This window comes from Sinohyriopsis cumingii, chromosome 13 (assembly GCF_028554795.1).
Source record: "Sinohyriopsis cumingii isolate HCF-2022 chromosome 13, ASM2855479v2, whole genome shotgun sequence".
In the NCBI taxonomy this organism is placed as follows: domain Eukaryota; kingdom Metazoa; phylum Mollusca; class Bivalvia; order Unionida; family Unionidae; genus Sinohyriopsis; species Sinohyriopsis cumingii.
The window spans coordinates 36,648,818-36,676,603 of NC_142973.1; the positions used below are offsets into that span (position 1 = coordinate 36,648,818).

General features: G+C 34.8%; 1 protein-coding gene across 2 annotated transcripts in view; it reads right to left on the reverse strand.

Moving 5' to 3' along the window:
- Positions 1–27,786, reverse strand: part of LOC149785214 (uncharacterized) — a 47,945-nt gene that overhangs the window by 7,129 nt on the left and 13,030 nt on the right. For both annotated transcript variants that reach the window (XM_089979026.1, XM_089979025.1), the window contains exon 4: positions 26,470–27,714. In XM_089979026.1, the coding sequence (XP_089835152.1) occupies positions 26,470–27,714 (1,245 nt within the window). The remainder of the gene's footprint in view (positions 1–26,469; positions 27,715–27,786) is intronic.

Genomic DNA, 27,786 nt, shown 5'->3' on the forward strand with positions numbered 1-27,786 from the left:
CCTGAAATGCACGTAGGAAAGACATTTGGGGGGCTAATTCTGAATACATCGTAATACATTGGCTTTCAACAGATTTTCCATGAGACTAATGCCTAGTTGTATTAGAAACATCATTTTCCATTGGTTATTTTGCTTGCCTAATGGACCCATCATTTTCGTATGGAGACCGCTCTTTATTCCAAAGGCCCACCTTATCCTAGTTTTTGCAAAGGATCACCTGTCTGTGTGTGCAGTTCAGACCAGTCTGTCTTAGATCTGAGGCGAAAAGGCCTAAAATCCAGACACAAAATCACATTCCAACCACGAGCAAATTTTGGGTGAAAAAAAACCAGGTCCCAAAAATGATTATTTGGTACAGTAAAACCTGTCTTGAGAGACCACTGCTATGAGAGACCACCTGTCCTGAGAGACCAGGTTCTCCATGTACAGATTTAGAGATTATATAGTGTTATAACCTGTTATGAGAGACCACCTGTCATGAGAGACCATTATGTTTTGGCAGAAGAGGTGGTCTTTCAAGACAGGTTCCACTGTATCATTTTAGAGCTATATCTGTCTGCCTTTTTGTAATACCACCCATGTTGGTGTATTTTAAATGACCTTGATGCTGCAGAGCTCGGAAATAGGGTACAGCCTCATCATGCCCACAGATGGGATTGGGGCCAAATCAGTTAAGTTATAAATCTTCATGTAGATACAATTTTGTGATCTGGGTGTAGACAATTTTGTGGGAATAAACTTTTGACAGTTCACACTATCTGCATTAACCCCCAGTCTTAATAAACACTTTCTGTGTAATGATTTCATGTTATGGATATTCATTACTCTACAAAACAAAAATAATTAACCTTCCCAAATATTAATGATTTTACAGTATTATCCAGGCTAATTTCTCTGCAGTCTGGCAAAATATTCTGTATGATTTTATAATTTTATTCACAAAAACATTCTTCAATTGGCACTGATCCAAATGCCAATCATGACTTTTTGGTTCACAATTACCCAATTAGAGTGAGAATAGTTTAGCGAAAACATAGTAAATAGACTGGAAACAAGTTACAAAACTTACAAGTTACTCCAAGTTACAACTGCAGTCATAATATACTTTATACAGCATGAGTTCATTCCAAATTAAAAGGACTTTGAATGGACTTGACTTATCCACAATTTGTATATGTACAAAATACAGGAAGACACCACTATAATATAATCCTTCATAACACAAATTCAGACACAAGTCACAGCATGACTCCCAAAATTTTAGTGTCAAAGTAAATCAGTTTGATTTATTAATTTGGCAAGAAATGTTGTAATCTTGAAAAGCAAAATGTCTTATCACTGCTTCTTTCTATAAATAAAGTTGATAAAACATTTCGATATCTGTACAGCTTTATTTGCTTTTTAAAACATTTGACAAAATTAAATTCACAGATATCATAAGTAAAAAATAATTTACTTAGACAAATTAAAATAAGTCCAATATATTTAACCGGCTTTTGTTTACACACACAATAATTTTTTTAATATCATTTATCATTTGTCAGCATATTAAGAAGATGGCACTTATGGACTCCAACTACCACATTATATCAGTCAGTCCCAACCCTATCCAATTACCACGAGGCCATATTACAATGTTCACAGGATACAGGATCATCAACTGATGCAAACCTCAATAGGGTGTAAAGCTGACCCCTCTCATGGGGAGGGCATGATTCACTATCTCAACGATGAAAATGGAGCATCTCCTCCTCAATGGGAGGTACAAACACACTAGGAGAATGGTACATCTTCTCCATGGGAGGCAGCAACATGTTATGATACAAGCAGTGCATCTCCTAAATGAACAGCAACACATTATAAGCAATGCATCTCCACAACAGAAGGCAGCAAGATGTTATGATACAAGCATTGCATCTCCTCCTAAATGGACAGCAACACATTATGAGCAGTTCATCTTCACAACAGAAGGCAGCAACATGTTATGATACAAGCAGTTCATCTCCACAACAGAAGGCAGCAACATGTTATGATACAAGCAGTGCATCTCCTAAATGGACAGCACCATATGTACAGTGTATCTCCACAACAGGAGGCAGCAACATACTATGGGATGATGAATGGTGATCTCCATATTGAGAGGAAGCAGCATGCTAAGAGATAGATGGTGAACCTTTTACACATTGGGATATATCAACACACTAAAGGTGAGCAGTGCATTTTTTCCATGTGCGACCAACTCGTATGAAACATGGTTCACTGAACTGACAAATTCCATGTCACTAATTGCTGAGTATAGCTGACTGGACTGGCTGGTCAGCAGGCAGAACACCATTGTAAGTGTAAATTGATGGAAAAATGTCACACCACATGCTCCTGGACATACAGGCCCTAAAGCCAGGTTCACATATGCTGGAGGACTTATGCCCATAATCTCCAAGTCATCATTGAGGAAAAAATGACGGGTAGCAGTGAATACATTTTCCCAAGGCCAGCAACTGCATTGTTGCCTCTTGTACTAGTCACTGCATCTGCAACTCCAACATTGCCTGTGGAGGAAATGTGGGTAACAACTCCCCAACCACTTAATTTTCCATTCTGCAGCTGACTCAATACAACCAATGTGGGCAATGGCCATATCCCTTTCGATGGGGGCAAAGACAGATAATGTGGGCAATGGACTCATCACTTTTGATGGGGGAAAGACAGATGATGTGAGCAATGGACACATCACTTTTGATGGAAGAAAGACAGGTGATGTGTGCAATGAACACATCACTTTTGATGGGGGAAAGACAGATGATGTGGGCAATGGACACATCCCTTTTGATGGGGGAAAGACAGGTGATGTGTGCAATGAACACATCACTTTTGATAGGGGCAAGACAGATGATATGGATAATGGCAACTTTTCATGTGTTCCCCACTATAATAGCCAGTGATGATGTGTAAGTAAACTTGGTACATATGTCGCAGTCATTCTCTATGAATTTGCAGCATCTCTCTGCATTAGTCCAAGATGGTGTCTGATGATGATGTGCAAATACTGCATACAGCTGTGAATAAACACACAAGGTAGGTCATATGCATATCCTCAATTGCTCCTTACATTCTTTGAATTTTGCACATTTTCTGGAAATAACCTAAACTGTTCACCACCACAAAGAATCAATGCTTGTCACTAAAGAAGCAAATAAATATCTGCAGTGTGCATGAAAACAACCAACAAGTGGTACCAACGATAACTTGTTAGAGCACAAGATCAGAACCCCCACCCAACCACAAACTGCAAGAGATTACAAACAAATATAGGTACACAGATCCTGAAGTGGCTAAACTGTACGTTTGCATCCAGATATTTGTAACCCTAATTACAAAGTTTATTTGTCTATCTACACAAACCCCCAGAAGTTTGGACATAACCATATTGGGTTGAGGTGAAACAAACAAAATGCTAATTATAAATGCAAATAGTTTAACAAAATAGGCCTTGTACAGTCTAACTGGTCCAAGTACCAGTAAAATCGGCCCTGTACATTCTAAGTGGTCCATGTATCAGTAAAATCAGCCTTGTACATTCTAACTAGTCCAAGTACCAGTAAAACTGACCTTGTACAGTCTAACTGGTCCATGTACCAGTAACATCAGCCTTGTGCATTCTAACTGGTCCAAGTACCAGTAGTTGTGCAACCCTTGCAGAATCCCTGATAAAAGCGTAGCACTATGTGTTAGCAGTATGAATATTATTAGAGTCATTACACTAATTACTAGCAAACTTTTATTGCAATTTTCTCAATGAAAGGTTATGTAAATGGGTACAAGTAATAAAAAGAATTGCTGAAAATTTGTTTTTTTTTCAAAAGAAAAGAGTACTGTTAATTGTATACATTTTGCAAGCTTCATCTCAAAAGTTTTGGATAATGGTGATAAAGTACATTATTGTTTCTAATGATGATTAAACGACATTTGATGAGACAGATCAAAATTTATTATGGTATAAACTGATATTAGATGGAGTTCTTGCATGTCTGATAAAATGCACTGCCAACATCTCACAACCCTGTTCAGTGCTGCATAAGATATAATAATATAACATGTATATTTTGATTTATTCTATAAATATTTTTGTTTGATGCAAGCAGAACTGCTCTCACTGACATTATTATCGGCATTGTTTACCAATGATATTGCACACAGTAGACACTTTATTTCAGATTGTTTTTTCTGAATGGGGCATGCATCTTAGACCACTCAGAGCCCCAAAAATAAAAACAGACTGATATCAAGGATTACCCAGAAAAGAACACATAATGTAACATGTAAAATATGACTAGAACTAAGAATGAATATCAGTTTTTACTTGAATGTCCATTTTATCAGGACCTGAGATTAAAGTAATTGACTAAATTTGACTGTTCATGGCTGAATAAGAAAAGTTTATCATAATTACATTAGAAAACTCTCGAAGAATTTTTACATTTTGCAGATCAAAAAAGGATTTTAATTTTTTATTTAAAACAATTATTCCAATACCCTCTGTATACTTAAATATATTTTTGATTTATTCATGTATTTTGGTTTTAATATTAGTCCTCTGTAAATAACACAACTTTCATTTATAAACTGCAATGTACTATTTAATGCTGAACAGGGTTAGTTTGGTTCTGTTCACTAGAACTTGTGCTTCTATGTCTAAACCAGCCACAAAAATGGTAGACCTACAAATTCACATTCCTGCATTCTGTGATGCAAGAGGATGTACGTGTTTATTCACCACCATTTCTAAACCATAATGACCGATGGAAAAGGTCATTTTTTGTAATTTGCTGATGTCTTTTAGCAGCATTTCCATCTTCTTAAGTAGCAAGCCAAGTTCCACTTCATTCAACACTGATGTAGAACAAAGTGGTTCAATGTCATGGTGATGACTGGCTAGTGAAGAAACATTTCCATGGTCTACAATGACTTACATTTTACAAAATCCATATACAGTACTAAAGCTAACTGGGCAATATGACACAGATGGATACAAGGTATGACATGTTCAGTGGAAGAGCAAATTAATGTAAGCATGAATGAAAAATGTAAAAAGTTATACATCAAGTTTTTGTATTTTTCTGCTTAGATGAATTATGCTTGTTTTTCTCTCTGTCATGCGTAAATATCCATTAAGTGTGTGTGTGTGTGTGTTTCTTTCATACTGGCTTTACACAGCAAGTTATACATCAAGACAAATTTTGTATTTTTCTGCTTAGATGAATAAGAATTATACTTGCTTTTCTCTCTTTCTCTCATGCATACACATCCAATTCAGTGTGTGTGTGTGTGTGTGTGTGTGTGTGTGTGTGTCTTTCATATTCACTTTGCCCCCACCCTGGAAAATTCCTGCAGATGCCAATTAACTCCTGCAACTCTCCATGGAATGTGAGGAAACTTGGCAGACTATGCTGACAAAAGGTAAGCACCTGCATTTGGTTATGTTAACAGTCTCTGATGCATCATATCAAAGTTAAGGCCTTTTTTGATGTTGAATATATGCACTATATTTTACTTATGCATGCCACTGGTACCATAACATTAGATTATCTGCCCTGAAAATCTGCACACATTTTTGCCATGAAGTAGAAATCTTTATGAGCTTTTGTTTTCATTCTAACACAATTTTCCAGAGTTGTGTCCCTTTTTGCCATGAAAGCAGACATCATTCTTATTTGCAAAAAGCAACAAGCTACACAAATTAAAGTTTGGTACATTAGGTGAAAAATACTGCAATGGTGAATTATTTACTCTTATAAGCACAACAAGGCATCAAATATCGCAAAAGTCTTTCCTTATGATTATTAATATAGATCTTATGATGAAAAGAAGAAAGAAAAAAAATTCATTTTACAAAACAAAATCAGACAAATAAATTACCACAGTGCATGTCCTCCCCCAAAGTTTTAACTTCCATTTCACACCTCTAAAGAGTCCCTTTTATTGTCACAATCTGAATCAGGAATAGCTGAAGCATCCCGCTGTTGACAAGACATATTTTTCCACTCATCTTTTACCACCTTTTGCAGCCCAGAAACTACTGGATACCAGACAAAGGGAAACTTCTCAATGACCGGAGCCCAGAAACTGCAAAACTCCAGCATCAACTTTACAGGAACATTACCATTCATTAGTGGTAATCATTTGGCTTGTACTGGATAGTGAAAGAATTTCTGAATTGCAAAGACTGGATATTTACTTGAATTTGATCTGGAAACTCCAAGCATGCCATCACTTCTTAGTTCCATACTTATGTGACATGTTCTCTGATACAGCTTGGAGTCTTATTTAACTTGATAGATGACCTTGGTGATGTTATACAGGTAATATGCCTTGAGCTTTGGGAAATTATCAAGTTCAGTTTTGGATGCATCCATCTTGAAATAGACATTCTGCTTATTCAGCAAGTTATTTTTCCATAGCAAGGATCTAAACTGTGTTTGGCACCTTCCACTTTTCAAGCATCCTTCTTAACATTTCAATTCTTGATGGAACCATGCTGGCAAACAGCAGTCAAAATGTATTAATTAATGAACAAATAATGCAAATAACATTCCCAATTTAAGGTACCACTGTATCTGGCACTGTTCTGTAAATAAAACTTAAGTTTTCTCTAGCATGGACACTTTCCAATGTACTTTTTTCACCAGTCTAGAAATGTCCGCATCTTCTGTTGAGTTGCCCCTGTACTTCTTGAAGGAAAACTTTCCACTTTAAATCCAGGAAACTGAAGAGTTATGGAACCTTCTGTCTATGACAAAAACAGTACACTCCTGTTACCAACTACTGTCCTCAGCATTGTACTTAACATGTATTGAGTGATGTCTGCACATTCTTATAATGTTCAATAGGTTCCCACAATGATCATGAGCTTTACAACAGATAATGTTTATGTAAACTGATGGTACATCTTGGGTAGTTATAGTTGCAACTCTCTTGTGTATGTGTGTCACTATGGACAAAAACTGCCTTTCTGCTTTCTAAGCCAAGAACTCCCTTGCATTCAGAATGGTGTGCTGGGAAACGAGAGCATCATGTGTCATGCATTGAAAATCCAAGTATTGGCCAATCAATTCAACAATAAGGGATTCTTGTATCTGTTTGAATTAGGCTTTTTATTTGTGATCTTGTCTGATTTAAAGCTGTGGATAAAATAATGTTCTGAAGGACTTTTCACAATTTGCTCAAAGAAACATGTACATGGAGATCTCCAAGGAATATGATACAGTAACTTCAAGAAGGAGAACACTACCAGTAACTGACTGGTTATGGTACTAGTCAGGACACAACAAGGAGATTGCAATGCTTATGCAGTCTTTCACATACATGTCTGTCAGCTCTAAGGATTGATGGTACCTGAAGTTTGATAAATTGCAGGATTGCTATGGTGGTACATGTTTTTGAAAAGTTTGAAAGCTGAAAATCTGACCATGTTGGGGACTGGATTTATTCAGGAACTGACAGTATTCTGTAATATTTTCTACAGTAGCTGTAGCAAATAACATCATCTTGTCTTGCAGGCCTTTGCAACAATTCTTCTGTAAGTTTTTGTAGAGTTTCTAAGTATTGGTCTTCTGGCATGTGGTTTAGCCCTCCTTAAGCATTCAAATTAATATTTTGATAAAAATTTGCATTTTCATATAGGCCAAGAAATAAATATAACACTGATATTAATATATAGAAATAAATATAACACCGATGTTAACATATAGAAATAAGCAAGAATCAGTAGGTCATTCTTACACAGCTACATAAGGTGGAGTATATGACTCCATGACATCCTTCCACCATTTTTAGTTCACGCACAATGGATTTATTATTAGATCATGCATGTGTCATATAAGAAGTAACATTTCTTATTAAATTTGCACTTTGTATGGATATTTCTAATTACCTGTAATCAGGTTAGCATTATTCTTGTCTGCCCATATGCACCTAAGCTTGGTTTACCCCGCTGAGAGATAGAAGTCGTATTTTTAGTATGTTTAACATTAAGGTGTACAGAACATTGGAAGGAAGGTCTTAAAGTTAAATTTTTGTCTTGCCTGTGAATAATAGTCGAGATACCAGTATTAATTATCTGATGTTGCTGTTACTGGCATAGGCATTCATGTCGAGTTTTGCATTCAGTTTTTTTCTCAAATGCTGTTTAATGGCAATCACGAAAACTGCTCGATTCACATCATTAGGTCAGTCATCAACACAGCAAAAAAATGTCAGTGGCTCTATCATCTATATTTTGCAGTGAGCTCCATTTCTATGACATTCTTCATTTGGAAGTGTGTGTGTGTGTGTGTGTGATTTGGATTTTTAACGTAGCTTTAACAATTTTTCAGTCATATCGCTATGATGTCTGCAGTGTGGTAGTTTAAAGTGACATCCAGCACTGGGGCATCATGCTGCAGACATGTAGCATGATGTCCCACCCAGACACATTATCCTGACACCAGGCTGACCAGTCCTAACACTAACCTCTTAATGCTGAGTGTCAAGTGAGGCAGCTGTTAGTACAATTTTTATAAGTATTTGGTTTGACTTGGCTGGGAATCAAACCCTGGACCTCCCACATCCGAGGCAGATGCTCTAGCCACAAGGCCACTGGAGCAGTGTTGAAACTTCATACCAACATTAATTTTGAGACCTGAAATCAGGGTTTCTGCATCAAAATGACTTATTTTCCAGGATATTTTAAAGAGAAAATGACAAATTTCAAGACTTATGTTTAAAGTCTGATACTTTAATTAAAGACAAAATACTGCAGCTGAAGGCACATGTGTACAAATCTCTTAGTTACCAAACTCAATCATGGCTACCAATGTAATATGACAATAGTTGCAAAATCATTCAATGCGAAGTTGCAGTGGAAAAATAATGTATTTTCTCTTTAAAATTTTTTACTTTAGCTTTTTAATATCAAATTCCAGAACATGTTATGAAGAAAAAAATTTCACTAAGGTTTCCAGCATATATCTGTTTCATTCAAATTCCAGCTGGAATCCAGCATCTCCTTAAAAATCAGGAGGGTGACGGAACCCTGTGGAATTCACATTTATGAAAAACAGCTCACAGTGACACACTTCTGCTTTTGTAATGATAGATTTTTATATTCTATCTTAGCAAAGTAGGCAGAATAAAGCATTGTGCTAGAATTATTAAACTTCATCAGTTGCAAAAAAAGGTATGTATGTGTTTCCAGTTGGCTGACTGTCCCTGTTTTTCATTGCTGACCCTAGCACTTCCCCCACTAATAAAAAAAAAATCACATTTAATATATAGCATGTTTAAAAAGACAATAAAATATGTATAATGTTTAACATAAAATGCAACCTGCCTGCCCTAATTTTAAAACCAGTGCAATAGGAAACACATTTTTGGGGGCCATAGTACCATATCCTTGCAATATGAAGTTATCTGGACCAACATTTCAAATTTGACTACTTGGGGTCAAATTTCAGCATTTTTGCTCATGACTGCATATGCTTTTCCATGCTATATACAAGTCAACCTACATAATATCATGAAAGATGGTACAGGATCAATGCAAATGTATGTCACTATGGCCCATATTTAACATTTTCATTACTCTGCTTAAATTTTGGTTTAGAAAATAATTCCTCAGGCACTCTTCATGGCAGAATAATTAAACTTGATGAATTCCTCTTAGTAAAACACTCTTACAACAAAAGATAGTGTGACCTATATTTCAAATTTTACTGGCTTTTTGTTATGTTTTTGTGTTAGCTCACAACGGCAATAGGTTTTCTGGAATCTCCTCACCAAGTTTTATGCCAGCCAACTAATCATTCCAAAAAAATGTATCTGTGACCTAAATTTCATGCTTCACCATTGTTCATTTCTTGTGAGTGAGTGACCTAGATTTTTAACGTAGCTTTTAAATTTTTTTAGTCATATTGCTACGATGTCTGCAGTGTGAGAGTTTATAGTGATGTCTAGCACTGGGGCATCATGCCGCAGACATGTAGCATGATGTTCCACCCAGTCACATCATCTTGACACCAGGCTGACCAGTTCTAACACTAACCTCTTAATGCTGAGCACAAAGTGAGGCAACTGTAAGCACCATTTTTTAAAGTCTTTGGTATGACTTGGCCAGGGATCAAACCCACAACCTACCACATCTTAGACGGATGCTCTAACCACTAGGCCACCGGAGCAGTTGTTCATTTCTTGAATACTATTCATGTAAATCATGAAATTGGACAATTGGATGCATCTCTATCAAATACTATACCCGTACAACCATTTTTCCTCATTATAAACAAATTTAACATCCATAAGCTTTGTTTGATTTTAATGCCCCTCATTATAACATGTGTTATGAATCTATGCTCTTAAAATAAGTAACAGAAAAGAGTGAAGACAACAAGCTTTGTAAAATATAACAAATTATTTATTTTCTTAGACTACAAAGCAATAAAAAATAAGAAAAAAGAACTTGTGGTATTGCAAATTAAATCCAAATATTAAAACACAAGTCCAATCAATGAAAAGATCAAAGTTAATCACAGTTCAAATCCCAATGAAAATCCAAGATGGAAGGCGATGCCATATGCAATAGTCAGTGCTATACTGATGTGTCAACAGTCTCTTGTTGAATCACAGAAAATATTATTCCAGTTTTTGAATTCCATATAAATTCCAGTAAATGTCTTTGTCAAAGAAGTAATTTAAAGCACTTTTGTATTTCCAAGGAAAACAATTAGTTGAATTCAACAATTTGAAGAAAATAAAAATTCAGCCCCAAACTGGACACAACATAAAACAACTTGACTTCTCAATTGTTAAGGCAAAACTGATAGAATTCTTATCATAACATCAGTTATAAGACTAACTAAAATGCAAAACAGATTCCTGGATGGGGGTCAAGAGTTCATCGTTCTGGAAATAATATTTGTTTGTTTATTAATTAACACATGCCTCATGTCATGTAGTTCAGGTATGACTTTGACTCAATGATTCTTACTTTGAGAAAGAATTTTTTTTTAAAGTTGTCTACAGATTCCGGGATGGGAGTCATGAGTTCATCCTTCTGGAAAAAATAGAAGTTTACATGCCTCACATCATGTAGTCCAGGTATGATGAAAGAATACAAAAAATAAAAAAATAAAACAAGTTTACAAAACTGTCACTGATTTTAAGGTCAGCAACTAGACACAATGTTTCTATTATTAGGTAGTTACATCAATAAAATAAATATTTAAAAAATCAATTAAGTCAAACAGAACTGAACTTAATTTCTATAAAAAAATCAAGTCCAGTAAACAATATTATATTACATTAACATGTAATGGAATAAAAAATATTTAAAAACTAACCAACAAATTAATTTAAATATACATAACACTTCCCCCATAAAAGAAAACGAAAGTTTGATACAATAAAGCCTTTTTTTATACCATAGGTCAATTATACATGTGGTTTACAAAAAAAAAATAAGAATAAATTTTATGAATGATACAAAGTATACATGAAATAATATATTTCTTTAAATGGGAAAGTGCATCTGCTATTAATCTGTCTTTTCCCTTGATGAGCCTGATGTCAATATTATATTCCTGTAACAAACTCCACCTTAACAATCTCTGTTTTTATCTTTCCAATGAAAGTAAGGGGTTTGTGATCACTAAACACAATAAATGGAGAAGGAGCTGAACTAATGTAAACTTCAAAGTGTTGTAATCCCAATATCAAAGCCAAACATTCCTACTCAATTGCTGAATAATTTCTTTGGTGCTTATTTAATTTCTAAGAAAAATAGCACACCGGATGATCAACGCCATTTTTGTCTTCTTGAATCAATACTGCTCCAACCCCAATATCACCTGCATCTTCAGACAAGTTAAATGATTGGCTGAAATTTGGAGCTGTAAGAACTGGCACATTTTTAAGTATGGCTTTTAACTTATCAAAAGCCTCCTGATATTCTTCAGTCCAAAGAAACTTATTTTTCTTGCTCAATAAATTTGTCAGGGGTTCAGTAATTATGAAAAAATTGGAACAAAATTTCCAATGGTATCGAGCCATGCCCAAAAATTGCATCAGCTGCTTTTTATTGTTAGGCACAGGGAGTTCAGAGATAGTCTTGACCTTAGCATCTATAGCATTAACTTGTCCATGTAACGATATGTCCTAGAAATGTTACACAAGCAGGGCAAAACTCGCTTTTGGATAAATTGATTGTCAAACTTGCATCATTGAGTCTGTCAAAGAATTTCTGAATTGTCACTAAATGTTCTTTCCAGGTGTCATTGCAGATGATGACATCATCAATGTAAGCATCACAGTTATCTAGACCAGATGTAATCATGTTCTTTAAACATTGAAAAGTACTTGGTGAACCCTTCATCCCAAATGACATCACTTTATATTGATACATATAATCTGGAGTCATGAATGCAGAAATTTCCTTTGCCCTTTCCATCAGCTGAATTTGTCAAAATCCATTCAGAAGGTCAAATCTGTTGATATACTTTGTATTTCCAATTTTATCAATGCAGTCATCGATTCTTGGTAATGGAAATGAATCTGTTTTAGTCACACTTTTCATGTTCCTATGATCAGTGCACATACTGATAGTTTTATCTGGAACATCATATATACATGGTGAACTACAGTCACTTTTACTCGGCTCTATGAAATCATTCTCCAGCAAATACTGAATTTCCTTTTTCAAGTATTCCTGTTTGAGAGGGTTCATCCTGTATGGGTGTTGTTTCACAGGTTTGGAATTTACAATTTTAACATCATGGAAAATTGTCTTGTAGGAACATGACATGATTTTGGTATCCCACAAAAAACCTGAAAATTTAAAAGGAGGATTTGGGGGTCTTGAGGGGCAGTGACCCTCGATCTGGGGATCCAAGATATCAAAGGCCCCTGGACAAAAATGCATTTTACAATCATAAAAAACTGCTCCTGGAGCAACTTATGATCATAATATATAACAAAATAATCATTTGAAAAACTAACAAACTTACCAAAAGCTTTCAACTTGGCTTGAATAATTTCACAATATTTATTGTCACATGAATTTGTTCTCCAATACTATTGGTGCTTAAGTTATTTCATGTTCATGTCAGTGTTCACAATAATTTCTCAGTTTTGCAGCAACTGTATTATACTTCTCTCTTTTCATAGAAAATCTGTAAAATAAACACCCAAGTACATCAACTATATATAAATAATCCCATACATTCACTTCTCTTTTTCTCCAATAGACACAACCTGTTGATATGCCAATCAAGCTCTTTTTTGCGAATTGGCAAAGATTTCTTTAGCCTTCCTTTTTGACAGACTTTTTTGGCTCAATGTGCAATCGTTTTTTTTCCTTCTCAATGAGAGCCTTTTTCCTTTCAAGCTGATGCTTGTATTGGCAATATGCAGTGCATGTATTCTAACAGAGAGCTACATCTGTTCTCTCATGCAAGAAATCTTTCTTCTTATAGTAATTAATTTACTTTTTCCAGATGCCTTCTGAGCTTCAATTTTTCCGTATACAGCTTCTTTTGTAGGTGCCGTTCCAAGCTCTTCCAACAGCGATTACTGTAGAGCAGAGGTCACAAAATGCCAGTCCTCTAGCATTCAGTTTTCTTATAAACTGACCAAATAAATTTCCGTTGACTCTTCGCTCCAGCCATTCCCATTTCCATATGTTTTTTAAACCTTTATCTAAACTTCTCATGTCATTATCTCTCTCAACAACTTGGGATGCCATTTTTTGCAAGCACGCTTTTTCTTTCCATTGCCATCAGTTTACATTACATGAATTACATTGGATGAATTTAAACTTCTGACCAATCAAAATACTCTTTACAAGAGTCATGGTTTAACTAATATATGGAACAAATACGTAACAAGGGTCATTGCAGAATAGGACCAAACAGACCGTTTTTAAAAAACCAGATCAAAGATGATTAAAAGAAACAGACTATATCAAGAAAAATCAGATTCAATTCAGAAGAAAACAGAATTCTGCTTTAACATGGAGAAAAATCATCTAAAATAAGTGCTCATATTCAAGTAACAACTGTTTAAGTTCATTCCTTTCTTGTTGTTCCAAATGTGAAAGTTTCTGGTCCAAATTATTCATAATTTCTAAATTCTGAAGATTCATCACTCCAAAATCAATAGTCTCATTGTACTCCTCTGCTTAAATTCTCAGTGAGTGGGACAGGTACAACTAAAGTAATTGCATGATTAATCTGGCTATCTCTCTCAACATACTCCTTTAACATATTTATATATTTATATGGCAAAGTTGTTTTTGTTTTCGACTCCAATGACTATTTATGACATAATTTAGATCATTTACTTTCTTTTCAACTGCTGGATCCTCAATAATCCCATTTTTCAGCACAGGATAGGCTATACATTGTGGCCAGTATTAATGGTGGAGGAAGAACCTGGGAAAACCCCGGAAAGAACCACCGACCCACGAGAAGCTACTGGCAAGCTTTCTCACATAGCCTCATAGGCTGAACCTCAGATTGAACCCACACATGCAGAGGTGAGATGGCAGTGATCCGTAACGGTGAGCGTTTTAGACCACTCGGGGCCCCAATCCCAGATGATGCTACACAGATGATGATACATGTAGCTCTGTATCAACATACAATTCAAAAATGAAAGCAAGGTTTTATCAGTGCTATCAGACTCAAATGTCTCTATAAGATTGGAAACCTCCTCAAATGTTGAATCTCCTGATAATTTTTCTGATGTGGAGACTAGCAGTAAAGAAGATGCAAATTATTCATCAGGAAGAAACAGCAATGATGAAGTGAAAAAGATACAACCACAGTCTCTATCAGAAAATGAACTGCAAGCTTTAAAAATTCTTTCTCTCTTTCAAAGACATAATTTAACAACCAGTGCCTGTAAAGACATTCTTTAAACTGTGAAAAGTGTGTTCCCTAACTCCAAATGTGTTGATGTCCTAGACTTGGAGTATATATACTCTTTAGTTGATATCACCTAAATAAAGAAGTACATTACTGTGACACACGTGACAAGGTATTTCCAAACAATTTGGATGAATTTAGATGTAGCTTGGAAAATTGTGGAGGCTTTCTTTACAAAGAAGATTGTTGGATCAACAAAAAAAGGATCGACAACCGAGGAAAAGTTTTATACTGATACCAAAAAACTGTTGAAACATCTACTTGAGACACCAGGTATAGATAAGTTTATGGTTGTATATTTAGAATCCTTAACTGAGGGACTGTGTATACTTTTACATAGTTAATGGGAAAATTTGTTGAGGAGGATTGCATGTTTCTTGTTTGATAGTGCAATATCATGAATTGTTTGCACTTAATACCTTAAAAAGGTTAATACCTACTAAACTAATTAAGTAAATCTTGTATATATATATATATATATATATATATATATATATATATATATATATATATATATATATATATATATATATATATATATATATATATGTATGTTCAAATAAGGCATATATACTAAATCTAGCTCTATTCTGTTCAAGAATGAACTCCTGTAAATATAATCTTCAACTGAAGTAACTTTGTTCTATTTCTCGTCTTTTCCAGGTATTCTGAAAGATATTGAAAATTGTAAAGCAGCACTTGAGGACAGGAAAAGCTCTAGAATTTTGACCGACATAACTGATGGGTTTGCATACAGAGAAATGCTAAATGAAGATGGTTTTCTACATATTCTATACAACTTAAGTGCCATCATCAATACAGATCGAGTAATCTGTATTCATCCTCGAAAATAGAATTGTGGCCAATTTTTATGGCTATAAATGAGTCGAGTCCCAAAGCAAGATTTTCAAAGGATAACGTTATTGGTTGACATATGGCAAGCAAAGTCAAAACACCCTTTTAAACAGTATAGTTTCAGTGAAGAAATGAATAGTTTGTACAATGAAGGGGTTTAAGTTATATGGGACAACAAATTAATTGTTGCAAAAGTTGCTGTTATTGTGCTGTATTTGATCTACCTGCTAAAGCAGGTATTCTAAATATGACACATTTTAATGAGACTGAGGCATGCATTACATGTGAACAGCCTGGTATTGTTGTAAAACAAGGAAAAGGAAACTCGCGATGTTATCCTCACTGGAATGTTGAAACACAGTATTGATTACAAAATAGGAAGTTTTACAAAACATGCAAAATGAAACAAACAAACAAAAAGTTTAAAGGCTTTATGGGCTTGTCTGGTCTTGCATTTCTTCAGTCCTCTGACCTGGTTAAAGGTGTAGTGCCAGATTACATGCATGGAATTTTATTAGGTATAACAAATACATTATTGAGCAAATGGTTCTCCCCAACACAAAGTGGTAAGAATTATTTTATTGGAAAACATATTAAAACTGTTTCCAAAAGACTTTAAAATATTCAACCTCCAATCAGTACTGAGATATTACCCTGTGATTTGGGAAAACATTATGCAAACCTCAAAGCTACAGAATTGCAAGCATGGTTGTTGTTTTATGCACTCCCATGTTTAGATGGAATACTACCAGAAGTTTATCTGAAACATTTTTCATATCTATCAGAAGCTGTGTATATTCTTCTTTAAGACAATATATTGCCAGGACAATTGGACGGAGCAGCTGTTCTTTTTGACTTCTCTTTTGCTGATTTATATGGCCAAGGATCAAGTGGTCTCAATGTCCATTATGCTTGTATTCATTTGGTTTGGTATGTAAAGCTGTGGGGACCAATGTGGGCATGGAGCTATTTCCCATTTGAGGATAATAATGCAATGTTTCTACAGCCTGTACATGGAACGGGTAATGTTATGAAGCAAGTAATGAAGTACAAACAAGCAGTGTCAGGTATGCGCATCGACAGCACTCTGGAAAAAGACTGCTGAGGCTGCAACTTCTGATAAATCGGGGAAGGTGAAATATTTTAGAGATGGTGAAGTGACAGATGAAGTTTTGGATAGATTTAGACTGTCATAAGGATTTGAGAAAGGTTGACATAATTTGCATAAGTACAAACAATTCTGCTCTTCACAGTACTTGAGAATGCAGATAAGAGTCTGTAGTGTTGTGCTATATAACCAAAGCAAAATTGGATGTGTTACATATTTTGTTTACAATACATCAAATAAGACTGTACATGCAGTTTTGAAAAAATACGATCCTGCAGAAACAAAACTTTCACAACTACCAGCCGGAAAACACCAGTTAGCAGTTAAAGCTATGTTGACAGTAGATGTGGTGCCTGCTGAAGAGTTGATAGACACTTTAGTTTACATACATGTCAGTCCCTCTTCATCACCTAAAGCAGAAGCATAAGTTGCAGCAATGCCAAGCTGTCATGGACATGACATTTTCAAATGATTCTAGCATCAGTAATGTTGACTGAGTATACATATACATAGAATGTGATGCAAATATTGTCAACACTTTAAAGGTGTTGTACTGGTTACTTTTATGTAAAAAGATAATTTTTTTACGATTATTTTCTCACATCAAACTTAGAATCCATAGCGTTACTGAATAGATTCTTATGCATCCTCTTTAGCATGTCTGAATGATAGACTACAGTACAAAAGAACACCATACATTTTAGACTTCTTGTCATCGAGGAACAGCACAGACTAACTTGGAATTTTACGCACCTTGTCCCCACCTTTACAACAATTCTAATTGAAGTTTTTTTTTACTTTTGGAGGGAAATAAAAGGTCTTAATTGCAATTTTTGCCCAAAAGGAACAAAACTTCACTTAAAATGAGATGCACACAACTCCAAAACTTGTCTGGGCTGTTCCTCGACAACAACAAGTCTAAAAAGTATATATTCAATAATTAGGTGATGTATTGAAATATGAATATATTTAGAATAATACATAATATATTTAAGAATATTGTACAATGTACTTTCAATGTGTTTATTTGGACATTATTTGTTGTGAAATAGGATGATGTATGTAGGCAACTGACTAGCATGTACTGCTGATCTTCAATCACATTTACGTTCAACAGATTAAATCCCATTTTACAACCCATTTTGCAGATATTTTCAATTCTTGGAACTTAACAAATTATGAGGTTAATTTTAAATATTTTGTTCATCACCGACTGTATGAAAATGCTATAAAAATTCTCAAATTTAATTCTTCATAAACTGGATTGCTTCAAGGACAGTTGATGAACTACAAGTATGCATAAGAAGTTTATAAAATTGTAATTTGTTTGCCCATTAGGTTCAGTACTTAAAAGTTCATGAACTTATAAAAGTTCATGAATTTCATGAATTGATGTTCATAAACACATTTGACTTTTCATAACCCGTTCATGAACAGTTCATGAACTTACGAATTTTTTTTCACTGAAGTAAAGACCATAATACTTGGCCTGAAGAGAATTTTGTGATATGGGGAAGAGAGCCAAAATTCTATCACCAGGCTGAAAACTCCTTTCCCTTGCATTTTTATCATACCTTAATTTCATTTTTGACTGAGTAGAGTGCAGATTAGTTCTTGCAACCTCACAAACCTTTGACAACTTATACTTAAAATTGGAAATATAATCAAGAAGATTAATTTCAGTATCTTCATTAGAAAGAAGTTTCTCTTTTAACAAATTCAATGGTCCACAAACAGTATGTCCAAAACTAGTTCAAAGGGACTGAATCCTAAAGATTCTTGAACTGATTCCCTAAAAGCAAACAAAAGTAAATGAATGCCTTCATCCCAATTTTTACCTGTGTCAAAACAATATGACCGAATCATATTTTTCAAAGTTTGGCAAAATCTTTCTAAAGCCCCTGGCTCTCAGGGTGACAAGATCTGAATTGTTGGATGCCTAGTCTGTACATAACTTGCTGGAAAATTCAAGGCATAAAATGTGACCCTTGATTAGACTGGACATATTTGGGAAGGTCAAATTGAGTATATATAAGAACTTTAGTAAAGCTTTTATTATTGTTTTAGAATAAGCAAGAGAGACAGAACTCTATTACCAGACACAAAAATTCTCTCCACTGAAGCTCTATCGAACCATAATTTCACTTCTGACTTGAATTGCTGGATGCCAAAATTCATGCATAATTTGGCTGGGAAATTCAAGACCTAAAATTTTTACCTTTGATCAGATTGGATAGATTTAGGAAGGCCAAATTGAGTAAACAAACTTCATCAAAGTTTTTACTATTGTTTTAGATTTTATATTCCTCAAGGGAATTGCCTCTGGATACCTTTTTGACATACATATAATGGTCAACAGGTATTGGTTACCTGACATGGTCTTAGGTAAGGAACCAACACAATCTACCATACTTCTACTGAATGGTTCATCAAAGTCAGAAATAGGTTGTAGATGAGCCTTGGGAATTTTCTGATTTGGTTTTCCTATCATTTGACAGGTATGACAAGATCTACAGTATTTACCAACATCACTTCTGAGTTTTGGCCAATAGAAATGAGTTAAGATCTTGTGATGTTTTATCAATCCCTAAATGACCAACCAATAGAATTTCATGGACCAAACTAAGTATTTCCTGTCTGTAAGGTTTTGGAACTACAATTTGATAGTTCACTGACCATTCGTCATCAGCATGTACCTCAGGAGGTCTCCATTTTCTCATAAGAATTTCATTTTTAATGAAATAACAGACAGGAACTTCAGTAGCTTCAGTTTCACTAATGGCCTTCTGAAACAAACAGGAGATCTCAGGATCTTTTTCCTGTTCGATGACAAGTGATTATCGTTTATCACCCTGATTAGAATAAAGAGAATGAGTCGTTAAAAGAGGATCACTGTGATTAATACCTTCAGATTGATCCAAACAAGGAGTGAAAGTGACCTCATCAAAAGCCTAACCAATACATGTGTCAGCTAAAGGAACACTTTCCTTATCAACATTATTCTCAAGGGCTTTCTTTGTCATAGCTCTAGTAACTGCAAATACTGGGTATAAATCAGGGAATTCTTTTTCAATAGGATCGACTTTCTGATCCAAGCAAGGCTTGCAGTTACAACTGGATTAACCACAATCTTATCTCCAGCTATGTCATTGCCTGGTAATAGAGGAATGCCACACCCTACTCCCTGATTAAGAACACTCTCATTAGAAGAAGACTTCTCAGTAAAAGGCAAAGTACCTGACAATAAAAGACTGATACACTCCTGTGTCCCTTAAAATTTTAATAGGGATGGGATTGGCTGAATCACCCATGAGTGATATAGAACCCTTTGACAAGAATGGTTCATAATTCTCCAAAATAAAATCAGACTGGGGTTTATTAGACCCAACAAATAAATTGCTTTCAATACATGACCATGACCATGACCTCTTAGTAATAAGAGCATTTGGAATATGTCTGTCTTAATTCTGTTGTTTAATTTTCAATTTGTCAATCAGAAATAACGTGTCCTTTCTTCTTGCAATATGTAAACATAGGAAGAGATAAGGATTTCTGATCAGTCTTATTAGAAACTTGATTTCTAACTTGTTCCAGATCAAAATTTAGAAGGGTTTGCTTTAGGCTAAAATAATTTTCTACCAGAAGACTGCTGAGTGGAAGACTTGCTTACAAAAGAAACTTTATGAGCTAAGGTATATACTCATCAGTAGAACAAGCGGCATTTTCCAAGTTTTTGACTTTATGCTCATCAAGATAAGTCTTAATGTCATGATGGACACAGTTCTTGAACTAATTCTCTATCATCCAAAAAGAATTTTCAGGAATTCAATCTAAGGCCATTTTTATCTTTTTAACTGCAGCGTGTTGAAACCATTTCTGATATTCATGAGTGACAAGATTTTGCCAGCCATACTGAATGAAAGACCATTTCATTATGAAAAAGTACACACATATTGATATAAATCATTCGAGATAAGATTTTCCCATATGTTCATTATGGCAGCGATACCTGAGGTCACATTAGCAGCATTTTCATACAGGACAAACTTTACATCATAAGAAAAAAATTCATGGTGAAGACCCTTTTCATCTTATCAGATTGGAACAAATTTTATTTAAGACCAACTAGACACCATACTATGTATTAATGAAAACTCCATGCTGATGTGACTTTTTATTCAGGAGTAGCAATAAGATTTTCACTATGGCTGCTGTGGTGGCCATACTGGCTGCCAGATCAGCATTATTTTCATCTGAGTCCAACTAGACATCATAAGAAAGAATATGATCATCCACTGAGGATAAATGCGTGTAAAAAATTTCACAGCAATTTAGGAGTAGCGATAACAAACCTGTGTCAATAGTCTGACAGTTGTTGGAAGATGGACAAGGGACAAGAGACCACCCCATAAATTCTTCTGGTCTATAACCAGTAAATCTAACAATGAGCTATCTGAAATTTAAAAGTTATATCCAACTTCCGACTTAATGAACTAAATGATGATATCAAGATTTTTTTATTCCAATTAAATATTTTTCAAAATAATGAAGACAAAAAATGGAGTAGATAAAAATAGCTTTAAAAATCTTTATTTCATAATTATGAAATAAATAACATTTTATATTCTCTTACATAAAAACTGGTTCAATGCAGATGCTAAAGACAAGTGATTGTCATTGATTAAAAAGACAAGTTCAATTATGCCCATGCCCTTCTTAATGGTTAAGTACCTTTGTTTACTTTACTGCAACTATTGTGAGCTGGTTATCATCTACAGCAGTTACTGAGTAATTTGTTCCACTTAAACACATATACATGGGGTGCACATGCACTTAGAGTGAGCAAGTAAAGAAGAAAGAGTGAAAATCTGGAGTATTTTCATGCATTTATGTACAATGCAACTGCACTACCTATATTGGAGCAGGTTGTTTTTTTTTCATGAGACCAAGACAAATCATTAGTTTATTGTATTACTGAATGAATTATTTTGTTCCAAACACATAGAACTTGTCTTGATGACATCATCTCTCAATTCAAATTTTACTTTATTGTGCCTGCCTTGGCAGAAGTTCAACAACTTTATCACTTTAGCATCTATCCTTCCACAACCTAAACAAATTTACTTTGGGGAGCACAAATGAATGAGTCTTCAATTGTTTAGGAAGTCAAGGAAATATATAAACTGAGAAAACTTTTACATGTAATTTCAGTCAAAAGCCAGGGAAATTTATAAGCTGAGAAAACTTTTACATTTAATTTCAGTCAAAAGCCAAGAAAATTTTAAGACAGACAAGTGCATAGGAAAATGTAATACATAATGGCCATGTGTAGAACACTTTTTTATCTATGATTTCGAATTTACTATGGCATATAATGTCTTTAGTAAATTTATTTATGGGTTGTGATGCTGCTTTTTCACAACCCTGTAGACTTTGTTTAATGAAAATTTTCTGGGGGTAATAGCTTAACATATGACACTACTTTCCAAATATAGTAATTTTACTAATTTGCTAAAGTGGGGTCAGGTGGGATGGTAGTCTTATCAAACACAGAAATATGGGGGTAATTCTTATTCAATTTACATATTTAACAATGGAAAGGAAAATTTGCTGTCTGCAAGTTAAAAATCAAGGAAAAGACAGAATTTTTAATATTTTGATTCCACTAACTGTGGGAACCCACCGTCTCTTCTTCGGGCAGTTTCGTGTTGGAATCAACGTTCCCTCTAAGGCATGTACACTAGTGAGCGCCGAGCAAAGGCCACTGGACAGACTGCAAAACCTACTGAGCAAATCTTTTTACGGAAATTGTATCCTCAGGCAGGGTATGTCAAAGTGTATCATTATAGATTTAATGCCATTAAATCAAACATCTGGAATTTTAATCTCAACCATGTCAAGACTGAAAATATTTTGAACAACGAACAACTGTAATCAATTAGAAGAAATTGTGTTCACGAGAAATCAAAAGAATTATCTCTGTGCACAAACTACATTTAGCTGCGCTAAGACATCAAACAAGCCACTCGCACGCACATGCGGAGCTTAGCGGGAACATTGGTTGGAATGTATCTAAATTTATGATTTAAAGTAGAATTTTTCTGGGCGGCCATTGAGCGTCTTCTAACAATTCATTCTTAACAACGCACACACTTACACACATAGTTATGAGTTGGATCCAACTGTATAATTCAGAACTAGATTGCATAATGTGCCAATAAATATGGGTCTATACAGTATGTTAGGACTAATTAGTGGAAAAAAAGTATAGCTTCTCATCAACCAGTGCATTATGGGATGACAGATCAGGATTCATGTTGTTTGTAAAGACTACTGGTAATTAGTAGAAGAAACAACACAGACTCTGTTCTACTAGTGTGTTATGGAATGGCAGTCCAGGGTCTATACCTTTTGCAGCTGAAACGAACTTATAAGCAAGTAAACTTGTATATGATACAAATTTTGCAGCATAATTATGAGACAATATTTACTTGACACTGCTTACACTACCATCATTTTGGGGACAAACTGTCTGATTTTAAATGGCCAGCTAAATGTAAATGTTCTTATACATATTTGTTAAGCCATAAATCGGTGATCAGCATTTTTAGAGATCATATACAGGTACAATTTTTCATGTGTGTATATAGCCTGTGTTATAATTAACATATGATGTACTTTATACTAACAAAGAATGTACTATATACTAATATAATTGTATTACCATAGGATATACTGTATATTAACATTCACAGAGTACCAAATTTTATGGATTTTGTTTAGTAGAGTCTCAACCAACATTAACTTTAATAGGATCCCACCCACATTTCCCATCAGAAGAACTTCTACAAATATTTACTTCATTTGAAAATGCAATGATTTGCAAACCAAAGGCACTCACATAAATAAATTAATCCATATAGTGATTGTTTAAATTATTTATGAAGGATTTTTTTTTTGAAACCTCAGAAATCTGTAAATCTTTGCTTCTAACCTGTAAATAGCAACTGATGGAGATCGGATACATTTATGTGTCTCATCAAAGAAGATTAGCTAAGAAAATAAAATCACTGGGTTAGAATAAAACCAGAATCTCTTGCATGGCAGGCAGACACTTTACCACTGGCAGAAAGTGTAGACTGCATATGTACATTTGCTTACAATCTCTAACCTGCTGCTGACATTACAGTGTTTAACAATCTTTTATTCACAACCAATGCATAAGCTTATATTTTATTGTACAAAAAAAAAATAATTCTTTTATTATGTACTCAAAGCACAAACCCATATTTTTTGTAAACACTGTAAAACTCTCATGAAAGCCCAAATAAATAAATGTTCTTAAATACACCTTCGCTGTTAATCCTTACCTCTGAATAATAATAAGTTTTAATTCATGATTAATGCATGTATGTCAATGTGTGTATGGAAATGCACTATAAAATCGTACATCATTAATTTCTCACACATGGACAGGTTAAGTCTCATAATGGACTTGAACATAAAAACATGAAATTCTCTGTAAACAATGATATATCTACTTACCTTCCTAATAGCTACGGCATCCTTTCTGTGATAAATGGCGCGCCAAACAAAAGGATGAATGTTAAACAAAATTATACTGATGCCTCTCAGTCTGTTCACTATTGTTGAATCCATGCTGGCATGTGTCCCAAAAATTGAGTAATGCACACATGATATGTAAAATTTAGAATGGATAAGGAAAGAAATGAATGAATATGACGGTTTAAAAACTTGTAACTGTTGGGTTTTTTTGGGGTTGTTTTAAAGTACAATATTAACAGCAATAAAAAAGAATGCAGTTCTATTTCTATACATGCAGTGATACTGAGGTTGAGTCTCTGTAACAAAAAAAACCCGCCAATTTTACACAAAGAAAACTTGTGACTTTTTAGGTACCAGTCCAACATTGCACCACAGTGATATTTTTGAATGCAAGGTTGTTCATAAGAAATACACAACCTTTTAAATATCTGTGTAAAGCAAGCCTGCAAATCTAATTTGAAGTTTAAAGCTGCTAAATGGAACATTTATTCTGCAATTTCCAAAACCACCCCAGGTTCAAAGGTCATTTATTGATATAAAATATAAATCTAAAAACAGTCGTAAGTGTAATCTAATTTTCAGTCATGTTAATTTATACTGGTTATGACAAATTTTAAAAAATCAGATGGCAGCTTTGTGGCCTACAAGAAAAAAAATTCTTGTAATCCATCAAGAATTTAACAGTCAAGAAAAGGTACGTGAAATATGAAACTGTTAGCTTTCTGGCATCTCCTTTCCTTGTTGTGAGTAGTCAATAATTAATCACCTTTACTCTTTTATTGCTGTGTTTTAAAAACAATATGAATAAATAAATATAGTAGTGGATTTCTCCTTTACCCTAGAGTCCTGACTGACAGAAATGGTTAAAAATCAAGTTGGGCATTCACACATCTACACTATAAAATATGTTCTCTTGAGTGTACATGCACACGTGCGTGTGTAGCATCAACACTCAGTGCTAACATTTAGAGAAAAACCACCAAGTAATTAAAGGGCACAGATTCAATATTTGGAAGATCCTGGTTGTATCTCACATTACTATACAACAGGTTCTGAAGTCACAAAACATCTGAAGGACAATTTTTAAAAAACTTAAATCTATGTTTCAGGCACCAAATCTTAGACTCACAATGTTAAAATTGTTAAATATGTGAAGCATCATAACGATAGAAATATCAAGTGCAGAGCCACAAACTCTAGCTTTCGGATTGATCTTTGGTCGATCAGGTGCACTTTCCCCGAGTCGATCATCATGACTGGCTCTATGGTGGCCAGAAATCTCACCAACAAGGTGACCTCCAGCTCGTTAGTAAAGTTACAACACGAACTGGGTGTGCCCACAGAAGGACAGACGGACCATGCATCTCACTGACTCAAATCATCTGCATGCGCTCAACTGTGGTGGAATGATTGCGGTAATCTCCTAACTGGTATAGTGAAACTGAAAGCTCCCAATGTTGCTGATTTAAGATCTACGGATCTTGTTTTTAGTGATTCAAAGTTTTATGAAGGCACAGACAAAATTTTGGTTTCTAATTTTGAAATCTTGACACAAGAGTTGATCTGTTTTCTTTTTATTCCACATTTTTTTCAACATATACTTTTTTTAGTGCTCATTTAGTTTTGTGACCACAGGGCCTGATTTCACCATGCATTATACATCAAGGCTGGAAAAATCTGACAATTATCTCTTTGCCAGAATTTACATTATTATAAAACTAAACACACTTTCCTTTGGATGCCAAAAATTAAAATGAACAATAAATTAACATTTAAGATTTGTTTGAATTTTGAAGAGAGCAATCATTTCTGAAGGATGAAGCTAATTTCTTGAATTTTTCATTCATACCTGATCAAAGACTTTAAGCAATATCTTAAAAAATTTCACTTGTCCAGCAATTTGTATTTTTTCAAATAATGTAAGAGACATGCTGATTTTTCCAGCATTTTACACGCAAACATCAAAATTACAACAAAATATCCTACCTTAGCCTTCTTGGCAGCAGGTGGCCCTTCAACATCTGCTTGGTCTTGTGCATTTTGTTTGGACATTAGCACTGTTGTCTTCTGAATTTGTGATGGACCAGGAAGTGGTAAAGAAACTGAACTGTTGAAGACAGATCTTGACTCCTCCAACCTTTGAGTTCCTGAGTGGGCAGGGAGCTCTTTGTTTGATAATGACCGAGATTCTAGCCTTGGGACAGCGTGGGTTCCTTGAAGATCTTTGTGTGTCATTACCTTTATTCTTTTTGATGGTGGAGGACTTTGACTGTCTATTAGTTCCATCATTATCTGTTCAGCATTTTGCATGACTGTCTGAAGTTCAGAAGCTCCAGAAACTGGCGAAGATAACTGACTGGTTGAGATATAATGTGGTTCAATGGCAGGAATTATTATGTGTGAAGGCACTTGATTGTCTGAGAATTTGTGGGATCTTAGCCCAGGCTCTACCGTGCGTTCCTGTGGATTGCTATGTACAAAAGTTTCATTATCATTTTTATGTTCATTATTTGCAGGATCAATATTGTCATTAATTTCTGATTCAATATTGTCAACTGAAGACACAATATGGTCACTATTTAGACATTCTTGTGAGTAGATTGGAACTGTGACAGTGTCTTTACTGGAGCCCTTGTTTTGATTCGGTGTTGCTGATAACTGTTCGCGAACTGTTTCTCCTTGTATAGTCCAACCCTTGTTCTGCAGTGACACCTTTGTAAGAACTTGTTTCTGTGAGCTTCCTGTTGTTTGCGACATTTCTCGTACACCATGACTGGCATTGCTGAAACTGTGCTCTTTAGAAATCTTGGCAATGCCTGGAGAGAACACTGACATGATTGTTTCAACTGTGGGTGACACTAATGTATTATTATCACTGCTATTAATACTTTGCTCATGTGATGATCTTGCACCCACTGAAGGCCTTGAAATGATATTTGACTGCAGATTAGGACTAGAAACAGTTGATGAAAATGATCTTGAAATACCAGGCATCCCTATAATGTTAGAAGTGGCAGCACTGTTCTCCACTGAAAAATCCGAGACATTAACAAGGTTTGCATCATTGTTTGAATGCATATTTAAACTAGGGCACACCAAGTTTGTGGGAACTAAACCTTTCAACCTTGTGGGCTGCTGAGGAAGTGATACAACAACAATCTTTGAGTTCCTGAATGGGGAAGTATTCTCAGTGGGTGATTCTGTAGGTTCACTTTTGATCACAACTGCTGTCTGGAAAGGGAAATAACTGTAAAAATTATCCATATGAATATTACTTTATCAGATGATTTTATTTATATTTTA